Source organism: Acipenser ruthenus, chromosome 39, assembly GCF_902713425.1.
Source record: "Acipenser ruthenus chromosome 39, fAciRut3.2 maternal haplotype, whole genome shotgun sequence".
NCBI lineage: Eukaryota > Metazoa > Chordata > Actinopteri > Acipenseriformes > Acipenseridae > Acipenser > Acipenser ruthenus.
Genome location: NC_081227.1, coordinates 2,455,532 through 2,474,586, shown reverse-complemented (window position 1 = coordinate 2,474,586; position 19,055 = coordinate 2,455,532). Strand labels below are relative to the sequence as shown.

Here is a 19,055-nt window from a genome sequence, read left to right as displayed (position 1 = left end):
TGTGCACAATCATTCACTGCGTTACCAGAGTATTGATTTACCATTGAGCCAACACTATTACACATTATAGCAAGCAAAAAAAAAAAAAAAAAAAAGCAGCATACATTTGACTGAAGAAACTAGTATTACAAATCTTTAAAATAAATAAATAACCAAAACAAACCAGTGATCTTTTATCCCATGTAAACACTTTATTAAAATAATTATAAATTCACAGGAACCTCTCCACAGGGTCTGCTTTTGTGAGTGCTCTAGAAACCCATGCCTGGATGAGTGGTAGAGATTCATTTTAAACACTTTATTGGCTGTTTGACAATAATGATGAGCTCTATATTTAGACAATGATTCAAAACCCAAGACAGGCCCTTTCCTGGCAGTACCTGGCATTGTTCATACTGCTGTCTGATGGGAGACTTATTACAATGCAATACCCTCTCCCCCTTACCACCTCCTGTCTCCTCCCCTGTCCACCTCCCCTCTCCCCTCCTTACCACCTCCTCTCTTCTCTCCCCTCCCCCTCCTTACCACCTCCTCTCCTCTCTCCCCCTCCCCTCCTTACCACCTCCTCTCTTCTCCTGTCCCCCTCCTCTCCTCCCCCCTACCTCCCTTTTTTCCTGCCCCCCTCCCCTCCTGATCTTGAGCAGTAATAAGATTAAGTTCTTTGCTCCTGACAGATTGCTCTGCCAGGTGGTCTGAAATCAGATTGCTAATCCCAGAGGCTTAAACCAAGAAGGCGGCCCAAACTACCCATGAAAAACAAACAGCAGCAGCCAGCACACCACCCTACCAGTCAAACAAGACCTTGGTGTGTTCACAAAGCAGGCCTTGTTGGCTCACCGGTTAGTTTGCACCCCCCCCCCCTGACAGTATGAGCTGTAGACATATTCCAACTCCCTCTCTTCCAAACTGCCCATAACCTCCTGCTGCTGCAGGTAGCAGCGTCAGCTCTGCCATAGCTCAGGAAAGCAAAACAAAAACGAGAACAATTGAAAATCCTGTTTTTTTTTTGTTTGTTTTTTTCAGCATCTACAGCATGAAGCTGACGTTATCAGTCGTTCCCAAGCCTGACTAACAAGGGGTTCAGGATGCAGAGAGGTGGAGTAGCCTCTGCACTGCTCTCCTTTGAGCCTGTTGGGGTTCAGTCTGCCTTGAGAATCCTTGACAAGGAGATCTGGACAAACCCCCTTCATTGCACAATCAGAGAGGTCCTGGGAACACAGTGCTCATCTCCAGAGCAGGGCTGTGGATCTGGGAGTGTGGAGAGAGATTCCTGGGAATCGGCATCTGGGATTGCACTTCTGTGTTCTAGGTTTACCAGTGACCTCGGAGCTCAACCAGCTAGTCTGGTTTTTTTTCTCATGTATTGTTCAATGTACTTCCTGAGAATAGTGGAGACAATGAGGCTCTCTCCATTTGAAAAGGCTCTTTTTTTTTTTTTTAGTCTTTGTTGGAATGTAAAATGAATACAAACAGGAGCTGGGTGGTGCCATTCACTCAGCCGGAAGAACCTGGAATAATAATAATAATAATAATAATAATAATAATAATAATAATTTGCATGGTGGTTCTGCAGTTTTCCTATGCTTTTCCCCACAGTCAACATATGCATTTACCATTATTAAAGGCATGCTTGTTAATATTCTTTACCGTACCTCTCTGGACTTCACAGTGCTTCGCTATACTTTACCATGCCTTCACTTTGCTGTGATTTTACTATGGGGGGCGTTTAGAAGCAGGGAAGGAAGTGTGTGATTATTCTGCTGTAATTGTAATTGTGCTTATAACTGAGCTAAATCTGGCTGTACTGAGCTGCTCAGACTCGCTGCAGGGGATGAAGCAGTGGCTACCTCCCTAGCTGTACTGAGCCCAGGAGCAGGGTGCATGGTGCTGTTCAGACTCACTGCAGGGGATGAAGCAGTGGCTACCTCCCTAGCTGTACTGAGCCCAGGAGCAGGGTGCACGGTGCTGTTCAGACTCGCTGCAGGGGATGAAGCAGTGGCTACCTCCCTAGCTGTACTGAGCCCAGGAGCAGGGTGCATGGTGCTGTTCAGACTCACTGCAGGGGATGAAGCAGTGGCTACCTCCCTAGCTGTACTGAGCCCAGGAGCAGGGTGCACGGTGCTGTTCAGACTCACTGCAGGGGATGAAGCAGTGGCTACCTCCCTAGCTGTACTGAGCCCAGGAGCAGGGTGCACGGTGCTGTTCAGACTCACTGCAGGGGATGAAGCAGTGGCTACCTCCCTAGCTGTACTGAGCCCAGGAGCAGGGTGCACGGTGCTGTTCAGACTCACTGCAGGGGATGAAGCAGTGGCTACCTCCCTAGCTGTACTGAGCCCAGGAGCAGGGTGCATGGTGCTGTTCAGACTCACTGCAGGGGATGAAGCAGTGGCTACCTCCCTAGCTGTACTGAGCCCAGGAGCAGGGTGCATGGTGCTGTTCAGACTCACTGCAGGGGATGAAGCAGTGGCTACCTCCCCAGCTGTACTGAGCCCAGGAGCAGGGTGGACGGTGCTGTTCAGACTCGCTGCAGGGGATGAAGCAGTGGCTACCTCCCTAGCTGTACTGAGCCCAGGAGCAGGGTGCATGGTGCTGTTCAGACTCACTGCAGGGGATGAAGCAGTGGCTACCTCCCTAGCTGTACTGAGCCCAGGAGCAGGGTGCACGGTGCTGTTCAGACTCACTGCAGGGGATGAAGCAGTGGCTACCTCCCTAGCTGTACTGAGCCCAGGAGCAGGGTGCACGGTGCTGCTCAGACTCACTGCAGGGGATGAAGCAGTCACACTCGCAGACGTCACAGCGCATGAACCAGCGCTTCCAGCCAGACTGCTTGGTGAGGCAGTTGTCGATCTTGATGCAGCCGTGGTTCAGGGACCCGAAGTGGGCCTTGGAGGAGCAGGTGGAGGAGCAGCTGCCGTCGATGTCCTTCTCGTTGATCTCCAGCCGGCCGCGGAGGCAGATCCCTGGGGACGGGGCACAGGGCAGGGGTCAACGCAACACAGGGGGTCCTCAAACGGTTATAGGACACTGGCACATGAGGGCATGATCATTTCACTTTTCAACTACTTCAGATGTACCACAGCAGAGACAGGCAGCACAGAATGAGAAGCAGGTTGAGAAAGACTAATAGAAACATGCAAGCCAACGACACACTGTAATGAGTTGGCATCTCAGCCCACTGAATTAAATAGAGAGACGAGGGCTGGACGCAAACTGCAAACCACACGGATCAAAGATGAACATCTTAACTAAACAGCAAGCTCTGTGGTCAAGAGGCAAGTACAGGTCTTAGACTGATGTCTGTATTATTAACTCATTAGCCGCTGGGAGGAGTTTCACTACAACACGTTCAGATTAAAAGTCTCACTGTCTTTAGTGTCCCGTGTAGTTGATTGTAATGGCTTTAGTTCCTCTCCTAACACATCAGAATCACACTATTCTAGATTGTGTCAGCGGCAGTTGTGGGGTTTATAGAAAGTGGAGTTTAGGAAACGTTCTCTGTTGGGAGCCCCCTCCCCTCCTGTCGTCATGCAGGGTACTCACGGAGGCAGCTGGGTTTGGGGGTCCACTTGCCGTCGGACTGGCAGGCCCGGGCGGGGTCCCCGATCAGCAGGAAGCCGGGCCGGCAGGTGTACCTCACCACCGAGCCCACCCACCAGTCATTCCCAAAAACAAGAGAGTTGAAATCAGAGTCCGGCTTCCCACAGTTCACTGAGAGAGGGGAGAGAGGAGAGAGGGGGTAGAGGGGGTAGAGAGAAAAGACGGGAAAGGGGGTAGAGAGAATAGGGGAGAGAGGAGAGAGATGCATTCGTGTGGGCAGTCAGGCTGCTAGCACTGCTGTATACAGAAAAATCCTTCTAACCAGCTGTGTGGTAGCCACAGCAAACTGCCCAGGGTAGTAGTTAAATGATCTTGTCTACTGCCTGGAGGAGCACCCTGAGGCTGAGCTAGGAGCGAGTGTACAGCTGAACAGCGCAGCACACAGAATGCATGGCACATCTCATGGGAAATCTCATGCATGTTGAATAACCTGGTACCTCTGCAGAAGGACTTGTACCCCAGCCAGCAGCAGCTCCCATCCCCACAGTCGTCCTGCTTCAACTCCTTGTGCTTTCCGCGGCACCCGCCCACGCACAGGGGGGCCGTCCCGGACCAGTACGTGTCCAGAGCAGCGTCTGCACAGAGACACGGGCACGGCATCGTGGGGTTAAGAGACCAAAAACGAAAACGCACACAGCCCTATGAACTGCCCTGCGCGGTTTGGTCTACAGCACATTTCTGTCAAGATGAGAATACAGCACTGCGATAGCAAAACTTTTTCTTATCATACCATGTAAGCACTTCATTGAGAGAGAGAGAGACGCCTTCCAGCAGTTTAACTCAATAGATTACATATCCCTTTATAGCACCTTTCGCGTCACGCATGCAGATCACTGTAAGCAGCATGCAGTATAATTAGCTTCATGTTTGCTGTAAGCAGAATCTGTGTATAGGCAACATTTGCAACTTTTCTTATTTTAAAGCAATTTTTTGTTTTAATTTTTTTTTTATCACATGCAGAAAAACACCCTGAACATGCTGGATTGAAGCAGAGAAAGCTGCCTGTTTTTTCACAGGCTTCAGACCCCTGTATTACCTTGACTTCCCTCCAGCTGCTCCTGTGCGATGGCCCTCAGGGATCCGGTCAGCAGCAGATAGCTCAGCAGCAGCAGCCTCATGGTGTCTGCAGGCTGTCTGGCTCTCTGAGGGGGTCCAGCTGCTTCAGAGAATACGAGTGCAGACCTCCGGATCACCACACAGCCCACAGTCCATCGGCCGGGACAGTGACTGCTCCCTCCCTTTGTCAATCCGTCCTGTTTGTCTTTCTTTGTAATTATCCCGTAGATCTTTCTCGTCTCAGTTTCTTTACCTTCTCAGTCATTCGTTACTCTTCCAGTTCTGTCTCTCTGAGGCAAAACTTAGATGAAACTACGTCAATTACTAGATTATAAGAAAACTAAACCAATTAAACGTTTCAGCTCTCTGAATCAAGCAGAATCAAGACAGTATTTCTGATTACCTCTTGTTTTGTATCTCCTTACCCCAGCTTTCTTCTTCTTTAATGCAGCACACCAGCGAGCTTTCTTCTCTAGATGCTTTTCCGGTCACTGTACCCTCTCTCTCTCTCTCTCCCTCCCCTCCCCTCCCCTGCTCTGCTCTAAAGAACTGGATCTGCTTAGTTCTGGGTCTCCACACAGCTAGCTGCTTCTTCCAGCTCTTGTAGCAGCGCTAGCGTGCCTGTCTGCACTGATCTACCTGTTCCCAGAAGCTTTTTGTGCTAATCTGTTAAAGACAGATAAAGATCTGCCTAGCCCTGGGGAGGGGCGTCTGGGCTGCAAGAGGACAGAGTGCTAACAGGCAGCAGGGGGGCAAGTCAGGAGGGTTTATTTCATTATTAATTAATATATACACACACCCACCTTAGGGGGACTTTGCATTTTAAATCGAATATAGACATATACATACATTTGAATTAGAATTAGACTAGCTCTGCACTATGCACAGCATTTTAAGAAATGAATGAGAATTTTCGCATTTATATTAACTTAGTTTATTAATTAAAATAACCACTTTGTCTCAAAGTAACAGACACTGCAATTATTTGTGCAAGTACAGAAATGAATCATCATTATATCAAATTCAGAAGCTTATGAGTTTCAGCTGTTGGAAAAAGGCATTCTTCGATTTGGTAGCAGATTTAGTAGGAACACACAGATTTTGACATCTTCCCCCTGCCATGCAGGAGCAGTGAGATCAGGGCTCTGTGTTACTATTCAGGTAGACATGCTCTTTCACAGAACAAGGACAGGCTGGTTGGGAGTGCCTGGCTGCCTGCCCTGGGACTGGAGTGTGGACACTAATCTTCACTTCCATCCCATTCTGTAGCCCTTAGGAAGCAAGGTGATCTCTGAAGCCTGAGGGTCTCTGGAACATAGAGCCGAGCCCTCACAATGAAAGCACGGTCTTACAATACACCAGGTCTCAACTGCACAGGAACTATACAATAGTTAACCAGACCCAATCCTAGCAGGATCAGTTCAATACTTAATGACAAAGCTGGAATAGACAGACAGATTGAAAGGGCCACAAATCCAAGGAACAGACGCAGCACTGTCGATAGGACGATACTTTTCACACCTGAAACCAGAACCAAGTCCACTCCACACGGGTATGGAAGTGATCACCCATCGCCCAACTCTGTACGTGGAAAAGCACACAACACACACGAATCAAAATGAGAACTGGAATTTATCTGGGCAATAATTTATTATTCCAAAAACATACTGCAACAAAAACCACACACGTACCAAAAAAAAAAAAAAAAGCTGTGTACAGCGATGGAGGAAGTCCTCGGAAAACAGGCTGCCAAGGTAACCTTGCCCTGCCCTCCCCCTGAATCAGCAGCCAGTCTGACCCGTGCTAGGGGAGGCTAGCTCTGGAAACATTAATAGCATCAAGATCCTTCTTCGAAATGCAGCCGGGGTTTCCAAAGAGGAACACGGCGAAGGGGTGTCCCCTCAACTCTCTCAGGAGTTTACTAGCAGGTGCGGGTCTGTACTGGGGAGCTTGGAGGCTTTACTGGGAAGGTTACGGGTCTGTACTGCGAGTTAAACTACACAGCAGCTAGCACTCCTGACAGGACCCCTTCACTGCCTCCCACGAAGCAATACAGCACCTCATCAGCTAGGCCAGGTGCACTCGGTTCAGACTGCTTTAAAACTAAGTGGTGTCAAAGGTTTGCCCTCAGAACGGAGAAAGGAATAAGGTCCAATCTGCACAACAAACTCTTGATGCTCAGTCTCTGTGTTTTTATGATATTAATCTGCAGATACGGTACAATGTAGGTGCATCTGTATTAAACATCTACAAAACAAATACATCTCATTTCGGTAACTGCAATTATAGTGGAATTTATAAAGCCAATAACACAGTTCAACTGCATTCTATAAGGATCCTTTTGCAGGACCCAGTCTACGCTACCTGGAATGAAGGCTGACTTGTCCAGGTTATATTCTCTCAATAAATAAATCAATGTGATTCGCGCCTTTCAGTGCATGTAGAACTTCTGGAAAACCATGGGAAAAAAAATGCACATTGTTGTAATCTTGGGATGTTTTTGAACATTGATATTATATCTGAGATCTTGGGAGAGATTAGTCATTCCGAATGTTTAACAACATGAAAATTAGATGTTGCACCTAAACAGAAAATGCTGGCAATTTAAAATGCTTTTCCTCTTGTAGTTACTCCACATCTCGCGGTTTACTCAAGGGTTAGTTTTTCCCTTTAAGCTTTTGATAGCTTTAAAAACATCAATATATTTCACGTAGATCACTTGTTCACAAAAAAAAGAAGAAATGAGTTGGTGTGTACAGCTCAAAACGAACCCTCCACTCATTAAAATGGCACACTTTTCTCTTCGCTACACGATCTCCACTCCCAGCTGCTCTGCTGTGCTCTGCAGCTGCATCATCACCCCCCCATCCACCTCCATGGCTGCCCCAGTCTCAGAGGGGTCAGTGGGGAGGCAGGCCCCCCCAGCCGTGGCACTGGTCAGCACGTAATACACCGTCTCGCTCTCCCCCTTCTCGTTGGTCCTGCTCTGCACATGGATGATGGGGTTCACCTCCCCCTGGAGCTCCTCCGCCTCTGCTCCCTTCTCCCCCTCTCCCTCCTCGGACCTCCCAAACTCTGCGGTCTCCAGGACGATGCCCCTCAGACCCTCCCCCTCTTCGCACTGTCCCTCCGTGTCGGCCTGTCTGTCCTGCCGCTCCCTCATCAGCTGCTCTGTCAGCTCCACGCTCTCGTAGCGGATCAGCTGCAGCCTCATGTAGCCGTCTTCGTGCTCCATGTACCTGGGAGAGGGGAAAGCAGTTATTTTCATTTCACACGGGTCTTCTGCAGCCACAGCATTATCTGCTGGAATCCAAACCGTTCAATCAAAAACGTTTGCGTTACAGAATGTAAAAGTACTTCAGTGCTAGTCCCAGTCTGGGATTTGACCTCACCCTAGATTGTTTCAATGCATTAGTAAACCTCCGGGCTCATGCTAGACTTATTCATGCTGCGATGAGCAGCGCAATTGGTTCACATGACTAGAGTGAGTGTCTGTCTGTCTGCGTACCTGAAGCGAGGGTGCCCAGAGGGCCACTTGAACTGGTGTTTCTTCCTCAGGTGAGTGGTCAGGTTGTTCCCTCTTGTGAAACACTTCTCACACACGTGGCACTTGTAACGTGGCGTCATATCACCCTGAGAGGAGACAAGCAAAGACACCCCATTTGAAAGTGCGGAAAACTGCAAACCCACAAGAGGCAGCACAGCATTACTGGAGCCGGGGCAGAGCCAGATCCTTCCTAAAGACAATTCCATTCCAGGTTTTTGTTCCAGATCTCTACACCTGTCTGCAGTTTTGAGTTATCTTTCTTCTAGAACTGAAGCAGTCTACAGTGTTGCGTGGAGTTCTCTCTCCTACACTACTGGAGTGCTCTGCAGTTTGCATTTGTCTGCAGTGTAGTAGTAGTTTAAGGAGTACTGGATGAGCGGTTTGAAGCGCTGCCCTCTGCTGGTGCCTCTCACCTCATGCACCTTCTTGTAGTGGGACTTGATGGAGTAGAGAGACCTGGCTGTGAAGCCACAGTCTGTGAATTCGCAGCTGTACGCAGGCACAGTGCTGTGGGTATCCAGGTGCTTGCGCAAGTCAATCAGGTTCTTACAGCTGGGGAGACAGACGGGAACATTAACCAGGGACACAAATCGAAAACACATTCGCACATCCTTCACACACGCTTCTTATGAATACGCTTACACCTGCCTTGCATTTCGATCCCTTCGCATCCGAGCTTAGACAATGCATGTTTATTACAGGCCTGCTTTGCAATGGGAGACTAAATGAAACGCGGGTATACAGAAACATGTTCACAAGGTGGCGCATTAGTAAAATAAATCAACTGCTGAAGAGAGCGCAGCATCCCTACCTGTATTCACAGAGCTAAGGGTTTCCCCTGAAGAGAGCGCAGCATCCTTACCTGTATTCACAGTATTCACAGCGGTAAGGTTTCTCGTTGCTGTGTCTGAATTTGATGTGGTTTCTCAGCGAGGAAGGGGATGGACAGGTCATATCACACAGTGGACACTTGTAGTGACTCACTGGGGTGCGGGGCAGAGAGAGAGAGAGAGAGAGACTGGTTCAAGTTATATAATTTCACTTGACGGGTTTCACAAACTGATTAGCCCTTTAATTTTGGACTGCCTAATGCTAAATGTTAGGCAGTGGAGTCCAAGATTAGTGGTACTCGTGTCTGTGTAACAAGTCGAAGTGCTCCAGGCTGATGCCTTCCCTGTAACATCGCCTTGAACTCATCACTTGCACAGATGCTATTTATTGTATTTATTCAGCAGTAAAGAGCTCACCATGGTTCCTCATGTGGTCCCGGAGCAGCCTTTCAGTGGCAAAGCGTTTGGAGCAATGCGAGCACTGGAACCGCTGCCCTGGAGAGAGAGAGAAGGGGTACAGAACATAAGACAATGTTACAAAGGAGAGGAGGCCGTTTGGTCCATGAATGCTCCTCTGGTTTACACTCACACAGCTTCAATGCAACAAGACTTACTGTAACTATACACCTGCTGCATTGTCTCATTTACTGACCTACTTGTTTCCAAATTCCTTTGAACACTTTGACTGCTTAGCAGCTTGAGCCATTCCAGGTTTTACTACGAGCTTATGATTGCTAGGAGCTGAACACCACCAGTAAATCAAGCTCACAGTAAAATCTGGAATGGATCAAACTGCTTACTAGTCTGACTTGAATCCCTGCGGACTTAATTTTATTTGCCTTGCAGGGCTTTTGCAGTCAATCAATCAAATCGAATGTTCCAGTGACTCTAAGCCCCTCCCGGGACCCCCTCGTTCGCACAGCCTCACCCTCGATGGTGGTCTGCCGTCGGATGTGGTCAAAGAACTTGGTGTTGTTAGCGAACATGCCCCCGCAGGTGTGACAGGCCACCACCTTCTCCTGTGTGTGACTGCGCAGGTGCTCCCTCAGCTTGAAGCGGCTCTTGAAAGTCGCCTCGCACTCTGATCACCGGACAAAAGACAGAGAGAGAGAGAAAACAAACAGGCTGCATTCCTTTACATCTCGCCTTATCCCAGACTGACGGCAATACCCCCTCGCTCACCCACTCACCCTTCCACCCACAGGGCAAGACCGCGTCTTCACTGTTCTTGCACCTCGCTTCCGCACACAAGCCGTGCATGTCCACGTGCCGGTAAAACCACTCGGGGTTCTCGAACGAGTCCTGCTGCAAAACACAGACCAGGCTGTCAGGACCATATTATCGGCAGAAATAACATTTTTTGCTGTTTCTTGTATGTGTTTTAGCTGCTACAGCTTCACCTAGGCACACTAGAGGGGGAATCTTCATAATTTGTATTCATTTTGTATTCATCCCACTGGACACAATCCATCATGTCATCATTAATTGGGTCTCCTGGTTTAATTATGTGCTGCTTTATTTCTGTATCAGAAAAGATTTTACTACGAGCTTGACCAGACAGTGTGCAGAGAACAAGCTCAAGTGTATATTACTAAACTCATCGCAAATTCAAGAATGGATCAAACTGCAATGAGAGTCCTATTTCCATCCCTGCTTAAAATGACTGACCTCCCTTCTTTTCTAAGTCGTTTTGTACAGGCTAGCTGCAGTCAGATCGTATTCACAGCAGCTCTTCCCTTCCCTTCCCCGAGCTGTAGCGAGTCCTCACCTCGCAGTGCTCCCACAGGCACACCAAGTTGTCCTGGATTTCCGGGATGATGTTGCGGTTCTGGTAGTCCAGCGTGCAGGAGCCCAGATGGGGCTGGCCCTGCAGGGTGCGCAGCCCCCACTGCTTCAGCTTGGTGTGGTAGCAGTGGAAGTACACGTGTCTGGCCAGCTCCACTGGGTTGTCCAACGTGCAGAAGCCACACTCCAGCCACAGGCAGCTGTGTTCCTCTGAAACACACAGCATGTATGCATTGGTTCCCTTTGCTTGCAAGAAATCTTTTTGATATGCTATATGAACAAAAACAAACGTGGTCATTTCTGCATTTCAAAACACATTTTTTTTCAATCAGTTTTTTGTTTGATTAAATGCATGTCCCTGCATTTAATACAACACTGCTGAAGGCATTAGCTGTTTGAGAGTTTACTGTTTTGTGACCAAGAGAAAAGTGCTATGGAGTTCTGAATGAAGTGGAATGTATTGAAATAAACTGGTTGGGGTTTCACATGTTGCCCCCCCTAGAGGACCCTTCATTTCTGATAGTCATCCCCTTCCCTGCTGATCAATAAGCCAGCGCTCACCCAGAAGCTCCTCTTCCTCCTCACTGTTGACCTGCAGCTTCCCCTCCAGGTGCTCCCGCGCGTGTTCACAGAACTCCTCCATGCGCGCCGTGCTGAACTGGCAGCGGCCCCACTCACAGGACAGCTCCAGCCCATCCTTCTTCACTCGCTTCCCTGGAGCCATCGCACCCACCGGCCTGCTGCTGCACAGGGAACACAGCACAGCATCCTGGGAAAGGCTTAAAGGGACAGGCATCCAGTCCTGGGGTTCAGAACCACCCTCAAAACAATTTAGTCAACATCGAACCCCTGGTTCCTGATCATTTAAATAATATGCTTAATTGAGGATAGTTCTACGATGTGCGTCATGATACATGGGGTTGTCCCGACTGGCATAATCAAATGGTCATTTAAGGGCACTTTTTAAACATGACTCAAACACACACCAGTTCACCTCTACAGTGAGTCGAATAGCATTTTATACATTTTAGGAAAATGATGACAAAGCTTTCAAGAGGTATTTATTTGTTTGACAGTCCATCGATACCATCTGTTTGTTATTACTGTTAGAGTTTAGGGTTACAAAATAAAAACCCAAATCCAGCAACGCGTCATCACTTCAGTGCAGGCTTTAATCTGCGTGTATACTGTTTAAGAACAGTTCAGTAAACGACAATGGTAACTTCAGATTAAGGTAACAATAAACTAAGATTAGTTACACTTTATTTGAATTGAACAGGATGCAGTATTCACAGCACCGTTGTAAAAACGAAAGCCGAGACTAGTGAACGGGAACAATCCTTCAGAATCAGTCACTCAGGAAACCGGCATCACCCGCGTATTACAATACTATTCAAAACGGGCTATTGTCAAATGTGCTGTCGTAACTTCTTTAACTATAATGCTACAAAACGATATTATTTCAAATTATTACTGTGAACGGCGAGTCACAGAGACACTTCATTAAGACATTATACAATTCCAGTACCACTGAAACATTGCTATGGTTTATAAAGGTCTGTTCACTTACCCTTACCCGCCGTAGGCACAGATATGGATTATTATTATTATTATTATTATTATTATTATTATTAGGATTAATAGTATTAATTTTTTTACTGTTGGCTGTTCTTTATTAAGCAGTTCCTTTCATTAAAATAAAATATGGCGATTTGGTGGTAGAAATTGACCAGTCTACGCTAAACCACACCGTTTTAATCTCATTTTTAGGCATCACAATCTGTCGTGGAAGTGCGACGGTAAGATGTACGGTTCAAATATATACATACAGTTAACATAAAACACATATTTAAGAAACAAAACAAAAAAACACACAGCGTATTTCGGGTTTGAAAACTATAAACAAACCTACCTCTTGCCTTCTGACAAATAAAATCCTCCCCCTTCTCCCACACTTTCTGACTGAAGTCGCTCCTAACCAATTGGCGTTATCCTTTACTACTTTGATAACCAATCGTGAGCCGCGACTTGTCTGATTGGCCCCAATAATGTCTCAGAGCCCGGTCAGGGACGCTGCTCATTGGACAAAACTGCCGCTGGTGTAGTTGGGTTTCTGGTACGCTGGATAATGTGTCCCCCCCAGTCAACCTGGGCGTTAGGTAACATAAATACATTCCGTATTGATACTTTCTATCTGTTCAAAACAGGATGATTCTAGACTCATGTCAAATGATGGGTCTATTAAACATGTACATATGTTTAATAGACCCTGGGGTCATATAGATAGATAGATAGATAGATAGATAGATAGATAGATAGATAGATAGATAGATAGATAGATAGATATACACAAACACACACACATTTGCAAACATATGGGGGGCAGGGGAAGACGACAAAGAAGAAAAAAAGTCACGGTATTCCTGTGTTTTATTGCCATGTAGCACATACTAGGTAACATGCCCTTAATCACTTTACAAAGAGAAACGGCACTGTGTGACTCCTCAGAACGTGGAACACACAGCTAAAGCTTGTGAATCTACACAGCATCCACGATGAAACCTTGTTAAAACACATTATTATTTGAGATATCTATATCTATATCTATATCTCTCTCTATATAAATCGTGTTCACAGTATGTACTAGTCTTCATTGAGGTCCACAAGAACAGAGCAGATTCTTCTCTATAACTATCTCCAAATGTTCTGTACACAGCAAGCAGTAAAATCAGAGCCCCCCTTCTCTCCTGGGAAAAAAACCCCAGTCCATTCTGAATTCTGAGGTCTTGAAGTGGAGAACTGGGATCTGAGAGTCACTGGTTTCCATTCCTATTGGTTTCACTGGGATCAGCCAATCTTCAGTAACTGGGTGACAAGAGATTCTTTGCAGGGATTCCCTATTTAAACCAGGGTGTGAAACTCACAGGGACACTGCACCTCTCAATCAAAAAAAAAAAAAAAAGATAAGTGCAGACATAATCAGGAATTTAAATTTCCGTGGGTTTCGAGTTTCGTTAAACGTCGTAGAACAGCCTGACCAGGTGGTAGCGAATCCCAAAAGCCACGGCACTGCCCAGCACCTGGAAAGAAGGTCAAATTCAGTCTAAAGCAGCTCTGAAATGCATACAGTGCAAACCCCAACCAGGGCTCCCAGGGAGGCTGGTGTCTGGAGGGCGAGGATCAGGGGAATTCGAACGTATGCAAGTCTAGTTCAAGAGCCTTAACTCCATATCAAAGAATGCCAGTGAAAACCAGACAATGACCCAGTCTACAGCACTTGAGAAGGAACAGAGAAAGGCAGGTAACAGGTCACAGGTAAGAAGAACAAAGATTAGAAGCATTTACCCAGTCTAACTCCTAATCTTACACAACTAGAAAGCAATGCAACCCAAGTTGTTTCACTCTTATTTTTTTAATAAAATGTTATTCTCAGTAAAAGCTTAACACCTGGACCCCAAAACTCTTCAAGATCTCAAATGAAGAGGACACAAGCAGAGAGGGTAGAGCTGGATAAACCAAAGACTAGGAGTGGATCTCTCAGTATGAACCACAGACAGATTTGAGACTGCCTCTGCACTGGGGAGGCTTGCTTATTAATATTATTATTGAAGAGGAGAGGGATATCTATTCAGGGATGCCAGGATATCTGGTAAGCCAGTCTAGGCACCCAAATACAAAAATGAATGGGTGCTGAGTGTTTGTACCAAGGACACAGATCAAAGGCTGGCCCGGGGTGACCATGGCTATTCCTGATCCCCTGTCCTGCTCTCAGCCCCTCACAGAGCGCCCTGTCTCTGCTGTACCTGGATCAGCAGCATGATGACAGTGAGAGTCCTCTCGTGAGTGGGTCCGATCAGCTTCAGCACGAAGTTGATGAGCGTCAGGTTGTTGCACTCCATGAACTCCCCGTCCTCCTCCAGCCCTCGGCGCACCTCAACCACGCGCAGCGCTGACGCCACCTGCAGGAGGGAGAGGGTGGGGCAGCTGGAATTGGTTCTATGGTGTAGTTACATTTTTATTTTTTTCCAGTGGGTGTCACACACACCCCAGTTAAGGTAGCAAGGTAGTGCAAGACTAACGCAAATCAGCCAGTGTCTGTTTAACCAGTTAAAAGCCATGACTGTTTTAAAGATTTAAACCAAGATTTAAACCACAGCTGTTCAAGCCTTTTTGGTATGGAAAAAAAAAAAACAGATCACACACTGCTTCAGTACATGTTTCTCGGTTTGGTTTTTTGCATTCTGTCTTGCTTCGACCAAACACTACAGATTTTGCTCTTCAAAAAATACGCCTGACAGCCGTGCTCTAAACAGTGCACATCACAGTGATCTTTCCAACTTGTCAAGAATGGAAAATCTTTCTACAGTTTCCCAATGAAGCTGTGGACACGAGGCAGTGAAAGTCACCTTCAGTAGCAGCTCTCCCAGCTTGGACAGATCCCTGCTCTTAAACTTGGAGTAGCTCATCCCCAGCTTCCCTGTAGCAGGATCCAGCCTGCACACAAAACAACAAGGAAGAAAGACAGAGGAAATTCACACACACACACACACACTTACTTTATCACTCAGCCACTGTATGAATCTGTGCAGGCTGACAGCAGAAGTGTAGTTTCCTTAGCAGGCATAAGAATGGGGGGGCGTTGGTTATTTTTATTATTAACTGTGGCGTGGCAGGCTTACCTGGGCAGGTATGCCTGGCGGAGCTGGTAAGTGGTTTATCTGGACATGCAGTTCTGGGGAGGGCATTTTACGTGCAGATGGTATTTGGGTTTACCTGGGCAAGGCAATACTTTATGTTTCGTGCCTTCATCAGTGCATTTTCACCTGGGCAACCAGAGTCAGGGGCAGGCATGATCTGGATAGATGGTTCAAGAAGCAAAGGTAGAACTGGGTTGGGGTGGGGTTAGTGGGTAGTGACTGGGTGTGTGGTTCTGGTGGCAGGATCAGGGGCTTGGTGACTGGGTGGGACTCTGGAGGTGTGGTTTATCCGGATGGGCGGGGTTTACCTGGGGAGGCGATGCCGGGGGCAGGGCACCACATGGAAGAGCTGAGGCAGGGAATACAGGAAGTTCAGCACCTGAGGGATGAAGAACAGCAGCATGGTCTTGCTGAAGTGGCCCAGGATCCCCACCACGGCAAAGGTCATCCCTGCAAAGTAACAGAAGGTATCTCCCACGAACACAGAGGAGGGGTACCTGGAGCAAACCACAGACAGGCACGGGGGGGAGGTTACTGTCACATCAAAGAAGAAAACCCATCCCGTAACCCTCGACAATTAGGCTTCATGTAAAAAGCAGACATTTTGAATCTAGACCTGAATTAGATACAACTGAAGCAGCATTTAAGTGCCAGCAAATCTCTTCAGATAGCAGGGATATGCCATTAGCTAGGAAGACTGAAATAAATACACAGCAACACCGAGTGTGACTCTCACCAGTTGTGGTAGAACAGCCCCAGAGTGGTGAAGAAGAAAGGGATCATGAAGTAGAGAGAGAAAGTGTGGTCGGCCTTGTAATCACCTGGAGAGAGCGAGAGCGAGAGAGAGAGAGAGAGAGAGAACAGAACACGGTTTAAAAACACAACATACTTTGCTTTGCCCTGGTATGTCAACAACATGACTAGGTAGCCCACGCCATCCCCTCCCCACTCTCTGTGTGAAGGAGCATCTCCTTCCTTCTGTCCTGAGTCTATCTCCACTTCATTTCCAACTGCGTTTTCTGTTTCTGGTTTCTGTACTGTGCTTAAAGCATTGGTTTGGGTTAACTATGTCAACTCCTTTTAACATTTTGAAGACGTCAATCGTGTCGAACGATACAGTAAATCCAATGAAAAACGTTTTGACTAGAAGTCAATGTAAAGGTCTAGTACTGGGTGGGTGTACTGCTCCCTCACCGTTGAGCTCCAGCAGGTTGAAGAGGATGATGGAGGCGGATATGAGGAGCGCCTGGCCCGACTCGATCCCATTGATCCCGGCCAGGATATTGATAGCGTTGGTGCAGAACACAGCCAGCATGCCCATGTACACATAGTACAGGATACCTGAGAGGAGAGAGAGAAATAACACAGAGGTGAGACACAGAGCCAAGACAAACAAGGGCATCAACGGAGTACACTACCACAGGGGAGAGAAATAACACGCTTGGATTAAACATACAGGCAGAGAGACACAGCTGTGGGAGTGAGAGTGGGACAGTGTGTGTGTGATCGTGTCTGACCCCCCCTCCCCCTCCCCCTCCCCCTCCCCCTGGCTCACCCAGGTCGAGGTGCAGTCCCAGCAGAGCTCGGAAGGGCTTGGGCACCACGATGGTGGTGTTGCCGAAGTTGGTGAAGTAGACCATGAGCAGGGGCAGGGAGGCCATGGTGGGCAGCAGCAGCTTGTGCCTCCAGCGCAGGTTGAGCACGTCGTCCGCGAAGCCCAGGAAGATCATGCAGCAGATCGCCAAGAGGGCGCCAATCAGCTGCACAAACTGCATGGAGAGAACAGAGAATCAGAGCCCCGCCCTGCAGGAATACATCAACAGAGACGGACAGAGGCACTGCTTTCCAGAGCTGCTGACCTCGTCATGAGGGAAGAGCTTGCACTGCTCCTCCACGAAGCAGCTGAGGAAGGGCACAGGGATGAAGCAGAAGAGGATGATGAGGAACACAGCTCCGCTGATCACTCCCTGGGACTCGGGGCTGGGGAGGACAGAGAGACGGGTGTCACTTTCATTTCCACGTCGCAGGAATTCTTCAGACCTGTAGCCTGCGTTTTAGCCTGTTCAAGCAGAATAATCACTTCCAGAACCACATATAAAGTGTTACTGTCATCGTCTGTTCAGCCTACATTGGATTCGACCATCTATAGATTTCTGTTGTAAATGTATCATTCCATGCCAACACATTCCTAAGCCCCCCTCCCGGTAAGTAGTTAAATTAGAGGTAGAAAAAAAAAGACTTTCATCGCAGAGCAATTTGAAATCCAAATTGTTTCCATACCTCGATCTTTCACTTCGCTTTTTACCTGTACACTGCGTCCAACTATCCCGGTCTTGAAATTGGAACGGATCGAACTGCTATGGCATGGGAATCCACGCCTTTCAACGTTTTTTCAAGCTGCAATGAAACCCAGCCGAGTGTACTCACATTTCCTTCTTTGTGGTTTTGTTTAGATCCACGCCGGAGAGTCTGGCTGATATGAAATGCTCCTTGAAGGCTGGGATCAGCTTCAGAGTCGCTAGAAAGCCCAGGGCCGAGCTACAGAAGCTTATGAGCAGGGGGAAAAGGGGTGGCGATACGGTCCACATTTTCAGACGACTTGGGAATTAAAAACATGCACAGTTCAAGAAATGGGTCCCTCGCACAAACACGCAACGGATGGGTCGTGAGTTAATACAGTGTGTGCAAAACAAAACACGCAGAAAACAAAACCTGACTACAACAACCGGACAATCATAAGACTAACCTAAACGAGTGCGTTCCTTGTTTGTTTTCCAGACTCGTCAAAGTTTGACTGCAGGTGCATCGCTGTCACCGTGGTCACCGCTGTCATTATTCGCGCTTTCTACTGGTACGAAGCGTAAAATAAGATTATTACTCGTTCTAATCATATCGTATGACACCGCTGTCGAGCTTAATTTAAAACAATTAAAACAAAATAGAATGGCACAGAAAATATGTTATAATATTATATACGTATATTCTGTTTGTAGATTTTAAAGTAAACGAAGTGTCTCGTTTAACTCATTGACCGCGGTCTCTCGCCAAACAAAATGTCGATTTCTACATTTCGATTTGTATTTAAAGACTCCTATTACAGTTGTGACAACTGTTATCTTCTAGAGAAAAAAAAGAAAAAGCATTTCATATATATATTTACATACATCAAAGCAAATGACTAGCCGCTACAATATAAACTAATTCCTCTTTCCTGCTTCCCCTCCTCTGTGCACTTAGTGAAACTCCGCCCTTGTTCCCCGTCGGATTCTGGGACCTGCTTCCCTAGTTACACGTCTACTTCCTGTCTGAGACCGTGTTGTTTATCTTTATAAATCATTAGCTACTCTTTTTATTATTATTATTAAAATATCATAGATCTAAATTTTAAAGTGGTCCAAACCAGACTTCCCTTGACTGATATTGTGTTTAATTGCTCGGACCTATTAACGTTAGGTTTATTAAGGTAGGATTGACGGACGAAGTTGGTGGTTGCACTTAAGTGAAAGTTGCAACGTTGGCCTTTTTTTTTGTGATTCTGTAGTT

General features: G+C 47.1%; 3 protein-coding genes across 7 annotated transcripts; all 3 read right to left on the bottom strand.

The window, feature by feature from the left end:
• Window positions 1–608: 608 nt before the first annotated feature.
• si:ch211-117m20.4 (CUB and sushi domain-containing protein 1) lies at window positions 609–5,277 on the bottom strand. The gene is made up of 5 exons (XM_059009870.1): window positions 4,634–5,277; window positions 4,035–4,172; window positions 3,541–3,708; window positions 2,760–2,960; window positions 609–1,508 (listed from the first exon to the last, which is right to left on the bottom strand). The coding sequence occupies exons 1-5, from the start codon at window positions 4,713–4,715 to the stop codon at window positions 1,495–1,497; spliced, it is 603 nt and encodes a 200-aa protein (XP_058865853.1). The 5' UTR covers window positions 4,716–5,277; the 3' UTR covers window positions 609–1,494.
• A 286-nt stretch (window positions 5,278–5,563) lies between these two features.
• Window positions 5,564–12,803, bottom strand: LOC117966614 (histone H4 transcription factor-like). Of its 5 annotated transcripts, none has more exons than XM_059009865.1 (10): window positions 12,728–12,803; window positions 11,377–11,558; window positions 10,799–11,025; window positions 10,221–10,335; window positions 9,959–10,111; window positions 9,448–9,525; window positions 9,063–9,183; window positions 8,614–8,752; window positions 8,162–8,286; window positions 5,564–7,892 (listed from the first exon to the last, which is right to left on the bottom strand). In XM_059009865.1, the coding sequence occupies exons 2-10, from the start codon at window positions 11,537–11,539 to the stop codon at window positions 7,460–7,462; spliced, it is 1,554 nt and encodes a 517-aa protein (XP_058865848.1). In that variant the 5' UTR covers window positions 11,540–11,558; window positions 12,728–12,803; the 3' UTR covers window positions 5,564–7,459. The 5 variants fall into 5 exon arrangements, with proteins under 5 accessions (XP_058865848.1, XP_058865852.1, XP_058865851.1 ...); XM_059009869.1 differs by having other exon boundaries at window positions 10,221–10,332; XM_059009868.1 differs by having other exon boundaries at window positions 11,377–11,555; window positions 12,728–12,793.
• Window positions 12,804–13,227: 424 nt separating this feature from the next.
• On the bottom strand, window positions 13,228–18,790 carry dpagt1 (dolichyl-phosphate (UDP-N-acetylglucosamine) N-acetylglucosaminephosphotransferase 1 (GlcNAc-1-P transferase)). The gene is made up of 9 exons (XM_033995650.3): window positions 17,940–18,790; window positions 17,372–17,492; window positions 17,068–17,281; window positions 16,707–16,853; window positions 16,249–16,333; window positions 15,821–16,009; window positions 15,222–15,309; window positions 14,619–14,774; window positions 13,228–13,895 (listed from the first exon to the last, which is right to left on the bottom strand). Exons 1-9 carry the CDS (start codon window positions 18,098–18,100, stop codon window positions 13,830–13,832), a joined length of 1,227 nt encoding a protein of 408 aa, XP_033851541.2. The 5' UTR covers window positions 18,101–18,790; the 3' UTR covers window positions 13,228–13,829.
• Window positions 18,791–19,055: the final 265 nt, after the last annotated feature.